The sequence below is a fragment of the Trachinotus anak genome, unplaced genomic scaffold (assembly GCF_046630095.1).
Source record: "Trachinotus anak isolate AG129_WGS33_773 ecotype Australia unplaced genomic scaffold, CSIRO_AGI_Tana_v1 ptg000003l, whole genome shotgun sequence".
NCBI lineage: Eukaryota > Metazoa > Chordata > Actinopteri > Carangiformes > Carangidae > Trachinotus > Trachinotus anak.
In genome coordinates this window covers 17,692,085-17,711,497 of record NW_027273854.1, presented here as the reverse complement: position 1 = coordinate 17,711,497, position 19,413 = coordinate 17,692,085, and the positions used below count along the sequence as shown (strand labels likewise).

The 19,413-nt window shown below is 38.2% G+C and overlaps 1 protein-coding gene across 1 annotated transcript; it reads right to left on the bottom strand.

The window, feature by feature from the left end:
• Positions 1-293: 293 nt before the first annotated feature.
• Positions 294-17,839, bottom strand: baiap2l2a (BAR/IMD domain containing adaptor protein 2 like 2a). The gene is made up of 14 exons (XM_071474221.1): positions 17,630-17,839; positions 17,099-17,174; positions 15,426-15,512; positions 11,302-11,363; positions 11,132-11,203; positions 10,840-10,920; positions 10,522-10,653; positions 9,201-9,296; positions 7,296-7,365; positions 6,229-6,436; positions 4,718-4,783; positions 3,836-4,046; positions 1,860-1,900; positions 294-1,418 (listed from the first exon to the last, which is right to left on the bottom strand). The coding sequence occupies exons 1-14, from the start codon at positions 17,672-17,674 to the stop codon at positions 1,337-1,339; spliced, it is 1,329 nt and encodes a 442-aa protein (XP_071330322.1). The 5' UTR covers positions 17,675-17,839; the 3' UTR covers positions 294-1,336.
• Between the last annotated feature and the right edge of the window lie 1,574 nt (positions 17,840-19,413).

Genomic DNA, 19,413 nt, shown 5'->3' with positions numbered 1-19,413 from the left:
CAACATTGCTACTTAAAGGCAGTGAAGAGTGAAAATGTCATTATTTTAATAATCAGTATGACAGTTTTAAAGCCCCCCCTTATAACATTTTCTCATCCACTTTCTTATTATGAGCAGTTCTACATGAATATTGCAACATTTTCTGCTAAAGACATCAAAACACATCCACTTAGTTTTTGAGCTTTAAACCCCCTACAAAAAATAATACATAAAAAAAAATGATGATGCATATTTATCAGACAATATCTAATGTTACACAGAAAGAAATAAGATTTGAAATCAGGAGCTTTTACTGATGATGCATTACCAGTATTTTTATTATGTAATAACCTACATTTTTATTTTTGTTAGTGTTCAGTATGGAACAAAATGATCATTGTGCCATTTGTAGAAATTTGCCACCTGCTCACAAAGTCTGTCTTCAACACATTGGTTTAAGTAATAATATGATGCTATAAAGATGGTATTACATAATCCATGAATGCATTGCATTTTTCATTACATCTCTGCCTCAGACATATTATCCTATTTTTACATGATATTACATTAGCTGCCAGAGGTTACACTTTCATTTTCTACAAGCCATCTTCCAAAGTACATTTGTAATTCAATTAATATTTAGCAATCAGCTTAATTCACATGTAGACGATGTAGGAATAAACGGCAATACAAAAACATAAAACATAGAAAAGATTATTAAAGTGTCCATCCCTGAGCACTAAATGACACATCTTACATAGAGGAAAATACGTTTTATGTTATACATCAACGAGTTCTCAGCACTGATTCCTAACATCAACTGTACATATCAAAGACTGTTGTCATTTACTCCCCAGTGGACAATAACTAAGTCATTCACATATCATCTCTTTAGCTGGCAGCATTTCAGTGCCAACAAATCAAACATCTCAGAGGAGGAATGATGATTTAAGACCAGGTAAGATCAATGCATATAGTTGATTACATTACATGACCACATTTACATCATCATTATTCATTCTCACTATTTTACAAATCACAGAGCAGAGAACCTGTTATATGAAAAAGCAAGAACAGGGTCGTTGTAGAGCTAAAGAATATACAGGATATGTACCTGAAATGCTTCTGCAATCTAAACAACTCTAAAATTGTTATTCACATGTATTTCCCCTTTCTTATATTTTGTATCTGTCTAGTTGTACTCTGCGTGAACAGAAGCGTGTCAAAAGATGAAAGTATTTTTTGACAAAACAATCTCCATTTAAAGTCCACTTACTCAGCTTTGGACCGCATGTACTGCCAAGGTCAAGAATGAACTGTTGAGTCAGATGAAAGCGTTTGTCTCAGGGTTGAGATGTCATCTGCGATATAGACGTGGGGCCGATCTGTCATCAGTGGACGTGGGCTTCAGCTTAACTGTTGCAAATGGGTTGGTACCCCTTCAAAACATAAAGTGGAGAGGAGAGAGGGAAATGAATGTTGAAATAGGAGGAGACAGAGTGGAGGAAACCAATATCAGAAAAAGCTCTGGCCCACAATGACTGAACCTAATAGGAGAGGTGATAACAAGAGAAATGAGGACTGCATCTCAAACTATACAAGTATCATCTGGCAAAGTGTTCGCCTAAAGTGAGAGCGATAGCCATGGTTCCCAAATGGCCATAACTGAGATGGTTTCAGTACTAAACTGCACTTCAAAACTCTAATGGAAAGAAACCAATTCTGTGCCATTTAGCTCACTGCCCTCATCTGTTGTTCTCTGATTTAATGGGTTCATGATATACTTCAAAAAATATCATTAGTTTCTCTGGAAGAGAATGTGAGTGGCCTCCATCTGACACCTATCGAAACTTTAAAAGCTACAGTTACGTTATTCCTACCTGGGGAAGAGCTCTGGTTGTGATCCATGTGGTTGTGGTCTCTGTAGAAAAAGATGAGAAGGGTGTGGATGAGTGAAAGCCCCTCCAAACCACTGAATGAGGACGCATGCACTAATGGAGGCTCAACAAGCTCCAGGCCTTGACCCCTCGCCCCTCTACTTTTAGTCGGTTCTCCCACAAGCTGCTCGTTGATGTGCTGTGCTGTGATGTGTGTGTTTTTGGACCCTACTGCGCATCAGAGTGTGTCCAGTTGATGCAAGCTGCAAAAACACTATTTTCTCAATAGAGATGAGCGAGGGAGCAACAGAGATCACACAGAGGCATCAGGAAAATGCATCTATATTATTATGAATATCTCATATAAAATTATCAATTAGGGCAGCATCCTATTATTATCTTCATTATCAATTAATCTTTTGGTTTACACAATATACAGCAAATTCTCTCATCTGAGAAGCTGGAAACAACAAATTTTGGGATATTTTTGCTTTCAAAATGTTTATCAGTGATTCATTGTTGTTGAAAATTGTTTTCTTTTGATCTTCTAATCAATAAATGGACTAATCACTGCAGCTATATTATTATTGTTTTAATAATAATAAATCTGCTTTATCATTTTTGCTTGGGTTCATAACTAAAAAGCTTTGCTGTGTTGGTGAAAACATACTTTTCCACTGTGAGGAGAGGACCGACCATTTTTGAAGATTAGCATAATGTAATGATTTGCTTTAATATCAATCAATTTATACAACATACGAGAATTACCACCTTGTGGCTGTACGCCTCCACCAACCACTCCAGTTGCAGGTAATCACTGTGTGAATTCTTGAGTTATGGCCAAAACCCTGTTTTGTGAGGTCACAGCGACCTTGACTTTTGACCTCTGACCACCAAAATATAATAATTCACGCTTTAGTCCAAGTAAACATTTTTACCAAATTTGAAGATATTCCCCCAAAGCTGTACTGAGACATGATGTTCATGAGAATGGGACAGTGGGGCAGACAACTCAAAAACACTGAATTGTCCCATGGCTGTTGCCAGTGTGGAGGCAATATCAGTATGGTTTAGTCATGAGTGAACTTCATCACCTTAAGCTCCTCCCTGTCAAAATCTCTCTGCATGTTTGTGACAGAAGCAGAAATGCTATTCAAATTACAATGTGTTTAAAACGCAGCAAAGAGAAAAGGTTTGTCACACGGCAGCACCCTGAAGTCTAATCATCTCCACCACAAAACACAGCATTTAAAAAAAAAGAAGAGTTCACACACACACACACACACACACACATGCACTTATGCACACGACCTCCTTGCTCATCTACCATCAGCAGCTGGAGCTCCCTCCCTGCATCCACCAGAAAGATGGATGTGGTGTCATTGAGAGCAGCACCTTGCCACAGTGCCCCTGCTGGACAGATGGGCAAATACCACAAAACAGTAAACACACAGTTTCTCCTCTCAGCTCTCCCACATCATCTCTCCTTCCTCACCGGACAAAACACAACGGTTATCAGTACATTTGCAACCATTAATACACAGGTTGCACCTTGTAAGTCGACTTCCACAGCAACTTGCTGATAATTAAGCCACTGAAAAACTGATGTGGCAGGGTAAAATATTAACAACAACCAAAACCAGGCAAACACAATGAACTATCTAATTTTCATTCATTCATTTTCTAATTCTATGCATGCTTTTTAAAGAGAGAATAAGTTGCAACAAATAGCATTAGTGATGGTCGACGCCCTATTGCTAAATGCTTTATGAGTTGAACAGTTAAAAACTGCCAACCCAGAAGCTGTTCTTATTAACAGCTTAGGTAGAAACAATGTGACAGACATCTAGAGTCACTTCTGAGTCTCCATGAGAAGAGGATGTTTTAAAAGGTTTGACATTGTTTTGATTGAGCCAGAGAGAATTGATTGATATCAGCTTCACTGATCAATGGTCAGGCAGACTGGCTGATTGCCGTACCTTGTTTTCCAAGTTAGACTCGACCCTTCTGTTGAGGGTGGGTGTGATCGGTTGCATCTCAGAGTGTTTGTTTGAAGACAGAGATGACGGTGGTGGCGGAGGTGGAGGGGGAGGGGGTGCGGCTCCTCCACTCTGGCTTTGGCTGCTGCTTCCCATTTGGCTGAGCAGGTTGCTGGAGCTGCTGCTGCTTCGGAGGGAAGCACTGCTGAAACTACACACAGATGTATTTTGTTTTTATTGTTGAAGAAGTATAATACCTGTTTTTTTTTTTTTACTTGACACCTAGGTTCTCTTTCTTCCTGAAATCCTTATTATACTTCATCCTTTAAGGACATTAGATTTTATTCATGATGAACCCAAAATTATAAGTTAAAGTGTATTTTCCCTTGTGAAATATATGAAATTTCATTTTTTTACATTTTAGACATTCAGCCCTGTCCGCAGTGACACAGTGAGCAGAGTTTTAGTAGAAAAGCTCTTATTGGTTTTCCTCAAAGCAATGGGTCACCCAAATATCTTAAATAGTTCATGTTATTATTCCAGGCCTGAGTCTCATGTTGACCCTCTTTTAAAACAATAGGGACAGCCTGGAGGAGATGAAAATTATACTCTGTATTAAGTCTGATGGGCAAATACTGTGCCGTAGGTTTAGGCTTTGTTTTATCTCTCCATTCATTCTTAACGGCTGCAAATAAAAGACAACTGATGCATTAAATTAATCATATTATCCTACAGATGACGAGGACCTAACTTGCATTCTAATGAAAATGTCTGGTATAGTATGAGTCAGTGAGATATGACCACACATTTTTGTAATAGTCTGCACTGAAATATGGTCATTTAACAGTCATACTTGTTGAACTCATTTTATTGGATGTTTACCTGGAGCTGGTTGGCATCGGAGGATCATCCACTGGTTCCACATATGAGGCTGGAAACCATCCCTGACTGAAAATGAAAGACACAGAAATTAAAGATGATGTTAGTGGATAAGACGTGAATCTCACTAAGATTGTTAACGTTGGTAAAGATCAATACACTTAATTAATACACTTAAATGGTGCTGCTGGTAGATTTCAGTCACAGTAGCGATGTAGCATTTAGGAATAGTAATGTCGGTCAATCTAATCACTTTGGTCCAGACTAAAATATCGCTGCAGCCATTACATTAGCTGACATGAAATTTTGTGCAGAGGTTCATGACTCCAAGAGGGTGAACTCTTCTGACTTTGGTGATCGTTTTTCGTACTTATGACATTCCCATCACCTTCAACTGAAATTTCTGATTAATGCTTATTTGTTAGCATGCTAACATGCTAAACATAGAAAACATGCCTAACATCAGGATGTTAGCATTATCATTGTAAGCATGTTAGCATGGTAATGTTAAGATGTTGCTCAGAGCGCCACTGTGCAGTACAGCCTCACAGAGCTACAGTAATCTTGTTTTCATTTTAGACTTTAATATTTTATTCATTTGCCAGTAGTCTAACAATTCTCATTGTCTTACGTATTCTTTTATTTTCTATTTGTTCATAAACCACGTAAAAATTACATTACATTACAATGCAGGAGAAGAATTATTGCCTCACAGTCGTGTGCCTCCACCAAAAAACCAAGTTGCAGAAAATATGGTTATAATCTCCCCTTCACGAGTCACAACAATGAATAATGGCCAGAGGAGTTTTTGCAGAACATTATGATGTCACTTTTAGGATATAAAATGCCATCACTTCATTTTATCCTTGTAGACATTTGAGTTAAATTATGTCATAATTGGTGTAGTTATAGCCAAAAACATGGTTTGTGAGGTCACAGTGACTTTGACCAACAAATCCTAATCAGTTCATCCCAGAGTCCAAATGAATGTTTGTGCCAAATTTAAACTGATTCCCTCAAGGTGGTCTTGAGATATCACATTCAAGAGGCCAAAACGGTGTTTTGTGAAGTCACCATGACCTTGACCTTTGAACTTTGACCACCAAAATCTGATCAGTTCATCCTAGACATTTGTGCCAAATTTAAAAAAAAAAAATTCCCTCAAGGCATTACTGAGATATCACGTTCTCGAGGCCAAAACCATGTTTTGTGAGGTCACTGCGACCTTGACCTTTGAATCTTGACCTTTGAACACTAAAATCTAATCAGGTCATCCTTGAGCTCTAATGAATGCGTGTGCCAAATTTGAAGATGTTCTGTCAAGGCTTTACTGAGACATGGCATTCACAAGAAAGGGACAGAAATAATGTCTCTGGCCCGGCAGCGTCAGAACATGTATGTGATGTATGTTGTTCCTCAGGCAACAAACATAAATAGGCCAGTGGACACAGACAGACAACAGTAAATCAAGACAGACGCCCCCATATTCACATAATTACAGGGACATTTCTCACCGTGAGCTGCTGTCAGTTCGCCCATACAGCCAGCCGTTCCTGGGCTGCTGGACCAGCACAGTGATTATCTCTCCCCTGTTGAAGGGCAGCAAGGTGGGGCTGGAGCCAGCAGGTTGGTGGGCAACACGGGCCCTCATAGATCTTCCTCCACCGCCGCCTCCTGCTGAGTCCGCTGCAGAGCGAAACAGGCTTCCCGCGGGAGACGGGGCTGGAGAGATGAGAAATAAAACTCATACAGTGGGTGCAGAGAAAAGAGCTAAAGCACAAAGCTAAAGCACAAGTTAGCTGATTAACCCACTTAAATGGAAAAGACAGATCTCTGGTGAAATGATTAATTAAAAGCTAGAACTGGCTTGGAATTATTACTTTACTTATTATGGTAATGTTTATAACTCAGAAGGTGAGCAGACGACTCAATATTTTACTCTGTGCATGATTATTTTGCTCGGATGAAGAGGATGCAGTTCATTGAGTTATACCAAACAAGGTGGCATTGTATTTCTCTCTAGTGAACATCGGCTGGGTCACTGTAGTGCTACAGACAACAAGCCTGCTGCATGCAATGTTCCAGCTAGATATGAGGAGGAGCACTATTTAGCATTCTGGAGATTGTTTATTTCCCCTTTTGAATTCATAGTTATTGTATCTATTTTTACTCTAGATAAGCAAGCCTAATAATTAGACAGTCTTTCAGCAGAGGGAAGTAGAAAAAAGGAGGCATGAAAGTACATGATGTGCAGAGTGAAGAGAGAGAGGGGGAGAGAGAAACAGAGATAAAAGGCTTAAAAAGAGATAAAGCAGCTGGTAGAGTGAAGGCAAAATTACTGATATACGGGCAGAGCAACTGTGGCCTGCAAATGATTTGCAGGGGAAAATGAAAATTACAGAAAGACCTTCATTCTAAAGTAGAGATAAACACAACACAAAAAATGTAAGATGTCAAAAACGATCAGCAAGACATCAAAATCCTCGCTGTGAGGTAGTTTGAAAATTATTTCCTGTGTTTAAATATGGTGTCAGTAAAGTGATATATTTTCGCATAAATCCTGTTTGAATTAACCACTCACCCCTTGATGGTACTTGCCCGAGGGTCAGCTCCTCTCTGCTCTTTCTGATCTCCTCCTTTTTTATCCCCAACTGTAAAACCATCAATACACAACACCTCATACACACAGGTCCACACAGCGATAACTGCAGCTGTAATTTTAATGTTCATTGAAATACAACTCACTTTGTGGCAGATAACTGATAACGTTATCAGGGTAAACAGTTAATTCAGTTAATGTGTCAGAGCTGAAGCTGGCTCTCTGTTTTCAGGCACAAAGATCAGCTGTGACATTTCCACATGTGATGATGTCATTACTGAGAAATCGTTCAGTATGGCCTCCTTGGAATTACCCATTTTGAGAAATACATGTCTCTGCTTGCCAAGGGTTAGACACAAGATCAACATCATTCTCATGTCTGTAAGGCATATGTGAAGCTACACCGTAAAAAATGGGAAGTTGAGAAAACTCTAAATTTGAAGGCATCAACAGTTTAGACTTTGAGTTGATCTTACATTAAAAAAAATATTTGAAGTTGGAGTAACACATTATTTTACATGATCACAGTTCAAAATGAATGTCCTCAAAGATAAAGTAACTCAAATCTGTCTGCACTCGAACTGAGCATGAATTCCCTTTTATTTTTAATTTGATCATTAATTATGTCAAGCTTTGTTCCATTGGTCAATTGAACTCACAAGTTTAAGTTCTGAAAGTGATCATTTAAAAAAGAAAAATTAATAATAATTATATAGGATCAGTATTAGTTATTATGAGACTTCACAGCTCAAAGGTAAACCAACTAAATAACACAAGAACACAAAACTATCAGGACTGACTCAATTTTCCTGAAACAAGAAACTTTGTTTGTATTTTTTTTTTCACTTTAAAGGATTAACAACCAAAGAATACAAGTTTCATTTTTACAGTGTACCACTAGCAAGTGATTAGCTTAGCTTAGCACAGAGATAATGTAGGATGTGTTGGATATACAATAGTACATGCTGCGATGAATAATGTATATGACATACATTACTGCAAAAGCACAACTCAAATATCTGCCTGCTGCGGCTCACAGGCTTCACACTGTTATAGACAAAGATAAATTTCACATCGGACCAAAACAAACACACAATCCATGTTAATCCTCTGATTGTTATTACCGCAGGATGTGGGATCTGTGGGGTTCATTGGCATGTCACCTTCCAATGAGGAACAGACTGAGACTGACAGGGTTTATCTCAGGGGCGTATTTGTTGTTTACTCAAATAGTAATTGCAGCCTTTATACAATAAACCACATTGGTTTTGGTTTGTATATCATCCTTGATATTAATCTCACTGTTCTGAGATGGGGAGTTGTCTGATTTGATACTCTGCGACACTACAGCAGGTGTATTTTCAGATGATGATGATGACAGTTATTTGCACAATAGCTTCAATTGAAAATAGTGTCTGGACTGAAAAGAGTCATTGCAGCTAGATAATAATCACATATTCTCTTCATTCATGCCAGACAATCTGCAATCTTTGTCTTTCCACTTCAGTTACAGGTTTAATCCTCCTCACAAAGCTTCGCTGTCACATAACTGTGCCTCATGGCAGAAGTGAGTCAATCTGATGGGTTCAAATTAAATCAGGTTCTAGCTCCTCCAGCAGAGGGCACCCTGGTAACAAAAATAGAATTGCAGTGGTTCACTGTCTCACTTTAAGTCTCTGTTCAATTGTATTGGCGCAGAGAACACAGTTTACAGTTTTATCTGTCTCAAATGCTGGTTTCAACATATTTCAAGAAACATATCTCACAGAGCTTCTCTCAGTTCATTCCCCAGCAACAGACCTATATCGGACACTAGCAGCTCACTCCTGCGGTGTTGAATAATTCAAAAAACACAGGTGATTTCTGTAAACTCTGCCCTGAACTCACAGTGTCCAGAGTGACGGGACGTCTGGCTTCAGGTTGTCTGGTAATGTTCGCCTCCTCTGTCCAGGCATCAGCTCTCTGCTGGAGAGAACCCCCCATCTGCCACACAACACACACAAACACAAACACAAGCAAATCTATAAAAACATAGATATGTTTTCTCAGTATTAAGTGAGTGTTAAAAGGAAAAAAATAACTCAAATGTTTATCAAAACATATGTTCGGTGCTGCATCACAAGACGAGTGATGTATGTAAATCATATCTGTCCACAAATGATTAACAGTGGCCTGCTTCTTTTATTGTAACATTATTATTTATTGCAACAACAACAATTATCATTATATTATATTGTTACATCATTCTTATTCTTATTCTTAAAATACTGTATTATTAATTAAATTCGTAATATTGTTTAAATACAAAGACAGTGAATCTGCTGTGGTCAAACAGGATGTAGCAGCACAATTAAAACTCTGAGGGAATGCAAAGGTATGGAAGATCATTTCTACCATTAACAAGAAAAGACAAACAAAAAGAAAAATACATAAAGAATACAACAATACATAAACTATATATATATATATATATATCCATCTCCATCTGTACATTTAATTTTAAATGAAGTGGATTATTTGTCTGTGCTAATCATCTTGGAAAATATAGTAGACTTCATTTTAGCACCATGCACTGTTCAGACTGCGGTAGCATGGTGTGCATGCCGTCGTGTGTAGGAAGTCTAAGACGTCACAGGGTGATTTTTCTGGAGTGAGCCTTGTATCTACATTGTTATCTACATTAGACTTTTTTTTTTTTAATCATGTAAAGGTTTTGACTATGATGACATATGTCAGACAAAACTTCAAGTTTTTTTAGAGGCATGACCTTTTTGGTGCCAGGCCTAATTTGGTGGTTCATAGGTTTCATAGGTTCATAGGTTTCTATTTACCAATGACTGTTGAAGCCTACAAACACTTTTGTGTCATTGCTAAAGTCCTGAATCACTGTTGCAGTCTCAAAGGGCTTCATGACAACCTCATCATGAAAAAAACAACCAGGCTTCAAAGTCCCCAGAATGATACAGGTCGAGAAGCAGTCATGAATATATTTCTCGGTGGGTTTTGTTCACTAGATAGTACTACTGCACAGAAACTGTCAACAGTCAAATGTTTAATCGGGTTGTGAATTATTTTGTGCCTTCCTCTGACATTTATTGACATTCATTATAATGTGCTGTATGATAACTCTGACCCATTGTGCACTTGGAGTCAATACCAAACCATAAAATATTGAATTAACAAATACTATTCAAAGCAAGCTGTATACCTTATTCATGAGGTGGGCGATGGACTGTATCAGTCCGCAGTGTTTCTCAGCCAGGAAGCGATATCTCCTCTCCTCCTCCTTCAGAGCATCTCCATGGCTCTCCCTGAGGAACTGCACATACTCACCACAGTCCTGGGGGTACATAATTGACAGCACACACACACACACACACACATATATATATATATATATATATGTATATATATATATATATATATATATATATATATACACATATATATATACTGTGCAAGGATGCATATACAGTGGTGGTTTTCACACCATGGTGCAGAAATAGAAGATAATAAACACACAGACCTGGTTGGTTCCTCTCCTCATATGTCTCTCCAGAGCTGCTGCCTGGTTGTGGACTTCCATCTCATAGTGATTCCTACTGCCCTGTATGACAGAGAATTCATATCACGTCGCAATCCACTGGATGTGATGTGATTTTAAGTGTGCTATATTGCTATATTAATTAATTGAAACCCATGAAACCCTGCAGTTACTATTTTAATTTTCATTCCTGGACATAATTATGAGAGAACTGCTTGTCATTCCGCCGGAGTCTGTTTTGACCTTGAGATGATCCAGCTTGGCTCTCACTCACTGATATGTAATCTTTGTCCCGTCTAACGTTTTTGTCCATCTCCTGAAGAACCTCCATACTGAACCAGCGGAACTGGAAAAAGACACAAAAAATCATTATGAACACATGAGAAAATGAACCACAATTGGTACGATCACACTCAAAAGCATATTAGTGTCGATTTAACTCACTACACCATCCAACTCCAAGGTGAGTCTTCTCTGGCTCTCAGAGATCTGAATCAGGACATCTCCTTTAAGACAAGCGCAATACATGTTACAGTACTCATCATATAATAGAAAACAATAAAATGACATTCTGCAATATGACACCTTCATATTTTGTTTTTCTGTATATGTGCATTAACCCATGATACAAAATGTGGGGCTTTCTTTAGCACTCTCTCACACACACAAACACACACACACACACAAAGTCACATTTACTCACATCCAAGGCGCCCCGTATAAAAAGCAACTCTTGTTAATATAAGGTCAGACTTGATGGTAATGTAGTTTTTTGTTTGTTTCAGTGTGTTCAGTGTCGTACGAGCAAACCTGATCGCTGGATCATTTGTGTTTATTTGCCCCAAACAGCCAATATACAGACATTAGCTTTAGCTCGCTGGCATCAGACACGTGGACTCAGGGTGTGTTTGTGTTCACCACAAACTCTGATTCTTTCTCTTTCTTGCCACCAGCCTCTCTTGTTTTTTTCCTTTCATCTCTGTACACTTAAGAAGCTGATTCACAAAAGCTCCAGGATATGATCTAATTTTTCATCCAAATTAAAACATTTTCATTTCTATTGATGCAGCGACACCGCCTCTAAAAGTCACTTTGCACTGCGTCTGAACACACAGTTACACTTTCCAAGACTCCTAAATATTCTGTTTACTGCACAGTAAAAAAGACTTTTAACCAGTTTATTACGTTGTAACTGTCTGTCTTAATCCAGGTTTGTTGTTGTTGTTAAACTACAATTTGGGAAACAGGCTGAAAATCCTATTTATCATGTTGTGGATCGAGCATGTTTTTACCCAGATGGTCTGATCAGTCTCAAATACCTTGGTAACAGCAGTAAATCTTCTTAAACAACTTTTCTGAGTAATTATCTTTCAGAGAAAAGAATGCTCACCACCTCGTGGGAGACACAAACTGGGGCCGTATGTGCAGGTTCACTCTCATGTTTTGTGATCGTTCATTTGTGATTCGTTGATTTAGTTCTTCTGCGACCAGTTTACCAAGCTAGCCACTATGCTAGCTGTCTGAGGCTCATGTGTTGCTGATACCGGGGTTAATTCGCTGTCAGGCTGGTATTTATTCATACCTTCTACCTTTCGTGTGAACTCTGTCTATTTACTAGATAACAGTAATTACTTGATGTTGATCTTTCAACAGATTCGACAGATAATCTATATTCACGTTGACCCAGTTTCCTTGTTGCTATAATTCATTTTACAACACCATTGATCTGACTCCTGTTTATGGCGTCTCATTGTTTTCTGATTTGTGAACACTATCATTGAATTAGTTGCCCAGTATGGTTTGACAGTTTCCAAATTGCTTTCGGTAAAAGGCTCCCTGTGCGGCTGAGCACCTGCACACTTAGCGATGACAGGAGGGGACCTTCATATCTGATAAAAGCTATTTCCAAAGCAGCTTTCATAATCAATAATATAAAATAAAATCTCCACGTCACACTCATTTTAAATACATGCTGGATCAAATTGGTTACCAAGCTGGCTGTGATGTCACAAAGCCGTGTTCATACAAATATGAATGACTGCAAGAATTCTAACTGGCACGAAAAATTGAGACCACATCACCCCAATCTTGGCACAACTGCACTGGCTACCGAGAGATTTAGAATTGATTTTAAGATATTATTAATAACGTTTAAAGCACTAAATGGCCTGGCCCCAAGCTATTTTGCAGACCTTTTAGACTACTATGAGCCAGAACGGAGCCTGAGATCCTACAGTAAGGCCCTATTAGTCGTGCCACAGTCCAGGCTCAGAACAAAAGGTGACTGCGTGTTTGCTGTAAGGACACCTGTGCTCTGGAACAGCCTGCCCGAGTATATTAGGTTAGCAAAATCCATTGGGTCCTTCAAATCCCTTCTGAAAATGCACTTTTATAAACAGGCTTTTGTGAGAATTGTTTTATTTTATCTTGTTTTATTCTCTATTTTATTCTATTGTATTTTTATTTTTGTATCATTTTAATTGTATGTAAAGCACTTCGTAAACTTTGTTTTTACAAAAGTACTATATAAATAATGTTATTATTATTATTATTACACTAGTTGACCCTCAGAGAAGAGAGGAGAGAAAGGACAGGGAGCCAATACCCAGTATGCATGTGTCAAAGGAAGGGGAACATATACATGCAACCAATTAAATGTAGACAACAGCACTGTCACACATTAATGGTCTGCATTTAACAAAATCTGAGTTATGTAAAATGTCTCATATGTGAAACATTCTCACTCTCATCCAAATCACACAGGAGACACTTTCTGTCCCCTGGGACTGAAAGGAGGTTTCCAAAGTACAAATAGACTTTGAGCTCGGCTCAGTGGGTGACACATTGCTCTGGATAGTAAGTGTGTTTAATAACACATGTTCTCAGTTTTGCTTTGCTTAATATTTCTTTAGAATTTTCAACAATATTTCAATATATACTGTAAACCAAATTTAGAGAATGACTTTTGGTGAGTCTATTGTCATTTCACACAAACTCAGAAAGCAGTGTATAGCTCTGTTTGGCACTTTAACGATATTGGTCTGGGATGTGTAAGTAGTGATATGAGATACTGATTAGGATGAAAACAAATCAGCTGTTGCAAAACAACGACAATCCACATATATCCACATCTACAATTTTACCTTCAGTAAATACAAAAAGAAAAACTACATTAGAAAGTACGACTGCTCTCTTGTTAAACCAAATAAACCAGGAAAGATTTTTTCATTTTACCTGGAGAAACTTTTTTTTTTTTGGCATCACTGTTATCTCTAAGCCAGCCTACTTTTCCCTCTTACTTATCCAGATTTTGTCTAAAGCCTCCACACATTTTCATACAGTTTTAATTAATGCATCACACTTTTAACAATTACTGAAATCCAGTGAGCAACATTAAGAAATACAGCACTTTTAATATATTTTTGATGAAAATACAAAGACATAAAAATGTCCCTAATGGTAATACTCTTCAATCAATTGTGTTCAATGTTCCACCTCTGGCTGTCCAGCCTGGGAAAAGCAATATACCATGAAATGAAACTATAACTATATATAAGGATAAGTGTCCTGTAGAGAAGAAGAAGAAGAAGAAGAAGAAGAAGAAGAAGGCAGAGGACACACACACACACACACACACACACGACTGCATCTCGCATCATAAGTGCTCACATCACACTGTGAAAAGTGACACTGCAGCAATTGCACAGTAGGAAGGATTTTTTTTTGTTAAATTAGTTAAAATGATTTATTTACATTTATACCATTATTACTACTACTGCGTGTAGTTTACTCCTCCTGATAAAGTGTTTTCAGACGTCAGCTGTTGAGAAGGATGAATGAATGACATGCATCACATCCCATGAAAACAGTTGCCCTCAAATCTCACAGTGAGAGCAGACTAATGATCCAGTTTGGACAAATATCTTCAACTCCAGCTGCTAAACCTGACATAACATCCTTTTACAGAGGCTGCATTAAGTGAGCGGAGCACAACCCGCTGCTTGTCATCGTCTATTATTCATGCTTCATGCTGGTATCTGATACCCGATCTGCCAACACTGGGCTTCAACTCACATGAAAACACCCTCAAACATAAAATATGTTGTAAAAATATGTTTAACTTTTGTCAGTTGTCATGAGTACAAATTTTATTAGAGAGTCCTGCCACGTTCTTGAACTTGACTTGACCTAAGCCCAAATATAAATGTTGTTTCAGTTTGAGCAGCAGGTCAAAGTCCTTTAGTCTTTATGGCCACTGATTGCTATAGATACTGTAATACATGCATTCAGTAACTTCTCATGGTGTGATCTACACACTTAAACATCAAAGAGCATATTAATCACATGCACACATACACTTTAGTAGTGGGAGGAGTAATAAAGTGCCACCTGAGGGTAAACTTTGGTCTTCACGTCATGGAAGAACATTGTTTAATTAGTTTAATAAATGGCTATAAACATATCAAAGACAAAACACTCACATCCTGGAGTGTAGTCGTAGAATTAGAGCCTTTGTTAATCACTGGATTGCACAAGCCAGTTGTGTGTGAATGTGTGTGTGCACATACCTAGGGAGCGGGAGGACATGGTGTGGAAGGCTGCCTCCCCGATCCTTGAAAGTGCGCTGAAGTAGGCCTCACTTGTTACAGCAAGAGCTGAATCACACACAAATACACACAATTCAGTCAGTTTGAAATGCTAATTTTTTTTTTTGGCACAATTCATTTCCCAGGCATGGAACTACAAAAACAGGTAAACAGAGTCATTAATTACAAATTCAAATTTCCAAACGCACAAAGATCTCTTGGATGGAAATATATAACCAGCAGCATAACATCCCAGATAAATCGCATGAAGGCATCTGTACCATACTGACACTGCTTTATTTCTGCTCTACAAAGCCAAAAGGCCGAAACTACAAACAGTTTGTAGTCAAAATTTAGATTTCAGCTTCTTGACATCAGTTTAAACCATTTCAATAATTTTTATGTCAAGAAAATAACCTAAATAAAAAAAACAGCATGTTAAATATGGTGTTATTACAAAAAACAACTAAAGCCAAACCAAACACTGCTTAAGCGACTTTTAAATAATATATTTGTAACAAATTACACATTTAATTGTAAATGAATGTGATATATTGTTTAGAGATTATTCATTAACTGATGGAAGATGAACAAAGAGACAAAATTGACCTGCTTTTCTGGAGGTCCTGCTCTCTGCCTTTGTAGAATAGTGTACCACTGTTTGAAACTCTAAATCTGGCTTTGCCACTGAAACCCGAGCACAACATTAGATCCACACATGGATGTTTTCTGGCCTCTCTGAGCTGAACAAGTTCAGACAGACAGATGACGAATAAAAATCACTTCTACCCAATCAAACGCCCCCTCCCGAAGGCCGTGAGACTGATGGATTTCAACGGTAAAAACCTACGTGACGGGGCTTTAATAACAGATAGGGAGAAAATGAACAGTTTCAACTATCTATTTGAAAAATAGATCACAGCTCTTCTCTGAACACACCGAGGGAACATACAGTCTCTGTGCAGGTGGCAGCGAGACACATCATAATCTGTGTTTTATATCTGCAGGGACTGTGCTGCAGTGGTGCTGCTATCTATTAAACAAATACAATATATATGATACAATATAATATAATGTGCAAGAGCACCATCATGTGAAACTGCTGCTGTAGCTGAATTTAATTTGCATTTCAGCATTTTAAAGTTCTTTCATGTCTAATGTGTTGCACGGGGATTGAAGGTGATTATGGTGTGGATAATTAAGACATAAAGTATAGACGCAATGACTGTGCATTTAGATTCAAATTAAAGGTTTAATCCTGGCCCTGGAATGACCTCTCCTCTTCCTTACAGTACTTAAAGGAAACATAGATTGGACTTTAGAATATGAATAAATTCAAAACTGTTAATTCAGACTTCTTTCAGTAGCCTAAATCCCTGCCTCTGCACAGGAAAATCAAAGGCCTTGTTTGTCTGTTGACTATGAAGTCAACAGACAAACAGCTTCTCCAGGCCTATAACAGCACCAGGATATTCCCAAAGCATATGGACTTTGGAATGAGGTCTAGTGAAATAGATACCCGACACCTCCCATATTCTGTGTACCGCCAATACAGTCTGTTTGGTTTATTGTACTTATAAAGATAGGTGTGTGAATGTCACACACAAACAACCCTGAGAGTGGGTTCATTCTTTCTTTCTTTCTTTCTTTCTTACCCTTGAAAGCTTGGACATAGCTGTTTCCCAGTGAAACCAGTTTCTGTAGGCTTGGGTTGAACTCATCCATCAAGTTCTGTTTGGGACACACACACGCACACACACACACACACACACATCACAGACTTTGAATTTTGAACATCAGAGACATTTTGAGAACCACCTAAAAGATTCACCACCACCACCAGAGCACAGACAACCTAAGACTCACATCCCTTGTGATATCAAGTGAAGGAAAAACGCCTTGAATTTGAAAGTGACTTTGTGAAAAGGAAAGACATTACATAAAAGAATTTTAACTAAGCTTTACTCCTCAGTAACCAGGAAAAGTTTCCATGTTCTTGAGAAACTATTTCTCAAGACAAGTTTCCTGAAAAGTTTCCTAACAAGAAAACACAACACAGGACAGACCACTGCTGCAAGTACTTGCATATAAAACGACTCTGTGGTTATTGATTGCCCTCCTCTGTCTCACAGGTAGGTTTTTGTCTAATTAGAGCCATTGGCCCAAACACAGTATCTGTTACTTACCGAGTAAATCCCCAAGGTGGAGCGATATAGCTGATCACTATTCATCTTTGATATGTTTCTACCCTGAATAGTGTAGCTGTCAATGACACTTTTAGAGGGCCTGCAGGTCTTAAACCATCCAGCGAATGTACCACAGCCTCGGAGGGAGAAAAAAGAGAGTTAATCGTGTTGGAGTCGACGTGGAGTTGATGGGAGGAGGCAGCTCAGTGTGGTGGTAATCGACACCGCTGTGGCCTGAGAAACACTGGAGTAAATAATTAAACATGGCTGAACCATAAAACACACTGACACATGCTGTAAACCCTGCACTGTCTGGGCATGTGTGTGTGAGTGTGTGTGTTTCCTACAGTGTATGTTTTATTCAAGACTACAACAGAGATCTGTTTTCACTGAAACGTAGATGTATACTGCATATATACAAAGAAATGTGCATTCACTGCAGCACTACACTGAGCTGAGTGGCCAGACCGAAGCCTCTCCTCAGTCAAAGGTTGTAAAAAAGCAGCTAAAAGACTCTCAGACTGTGAAAAACGAGATTCTCTGGTCTGATGAAGCCAAGATTGAACTGTTTGACCTAATTTCTATGCTTCTTAGAATTGTTTGTCCTTCTGGTAGTTTCTCCTGTCTCCATACACGATCTGTAGTCACCTCTCTTACTGAGACCCTTCTCCCCTGACTGCTCAGTCCACTGTGCTCTTGGGAACCTTTAATGCAGCAGAAGTTTTTTTAGTTTTTTGTTTTTTTGTAGCCAGATCTGTGTCTCAACACAATTCTGTCTCTGAGCTCTGCAGGCTGTTCCTTCCTCCTCATGGCTTGGTTTTTGTTCTGATACACAACGTATCATCTCAAAAATGATCAAGAGCCACCTGAGCTAAATAAAGTGTCACAGCAAAGGGTCTCAGTACTTATATCAATGTGATATTTCAGTTTTTCCTTTTTAATAAATTTGCAAAAATTTCAAAAATTGAGTGCAGTTCTTTTTTTTTCACTATAGAGCTGCAACATAACAAAATGTTAAAAGGGGTTTGAATATCTGAATGCACTGTATATACATATTGTATAGGGGATATAAGCTATATCAAGCTTTGGCTAATGACACAGGCAGCCATGCAGGCCTTCGTCGTCATGGTAACAGTAATAAACATGCGGTTCAGGTTGTAGAACAGTCATAGTTTGATTAGATTTCAGCACCGAAACTACTTGCTTAGGTTCAGGAAAATATTGTACCTTGGGTTAAAATAAATACTTTATTAAGGTTAGGAAAATTTTATTGTCATGGTTACAATAATAAAGACGCGGTTGTGATTAAAGCAACAATGTTGATTTAAAATTTCACATGGGAAACAAACAGTGGTCTCCTGTTTTGTCACAGTCATTTTCCATATTGTGGTATTTCTGTCTATTTTATACACACATCATCAGTTGCATGTCTGACCACCTTAGCGAAGGACTGTTGCTCTTCCTGAGGTTTCTTACTTTTTCCATTTCAAGAGGCAATTTGGGGAGTTTTTCCTTATCTAAAGATAGAGGGTGATGTATGCTGTACAGCCGGTGAAGCCCTTTGCGGGAGTTTCATGATTGCTGTTTTGGGTTTGAATAAATATGAAAATGAAAATCGAGCAGATTTGGAAATCCATGATGTACTTAATCCCAATCTTTTAATACGGTAATGTCATTAATATTCATAATTTTTTAAAAGCATTTGTGAAAATATGATAAAAATCCTTTAATCCTTATACTTAACAATTCAGATGCCAAAATCCTACTTGCACAAACTGCACAAA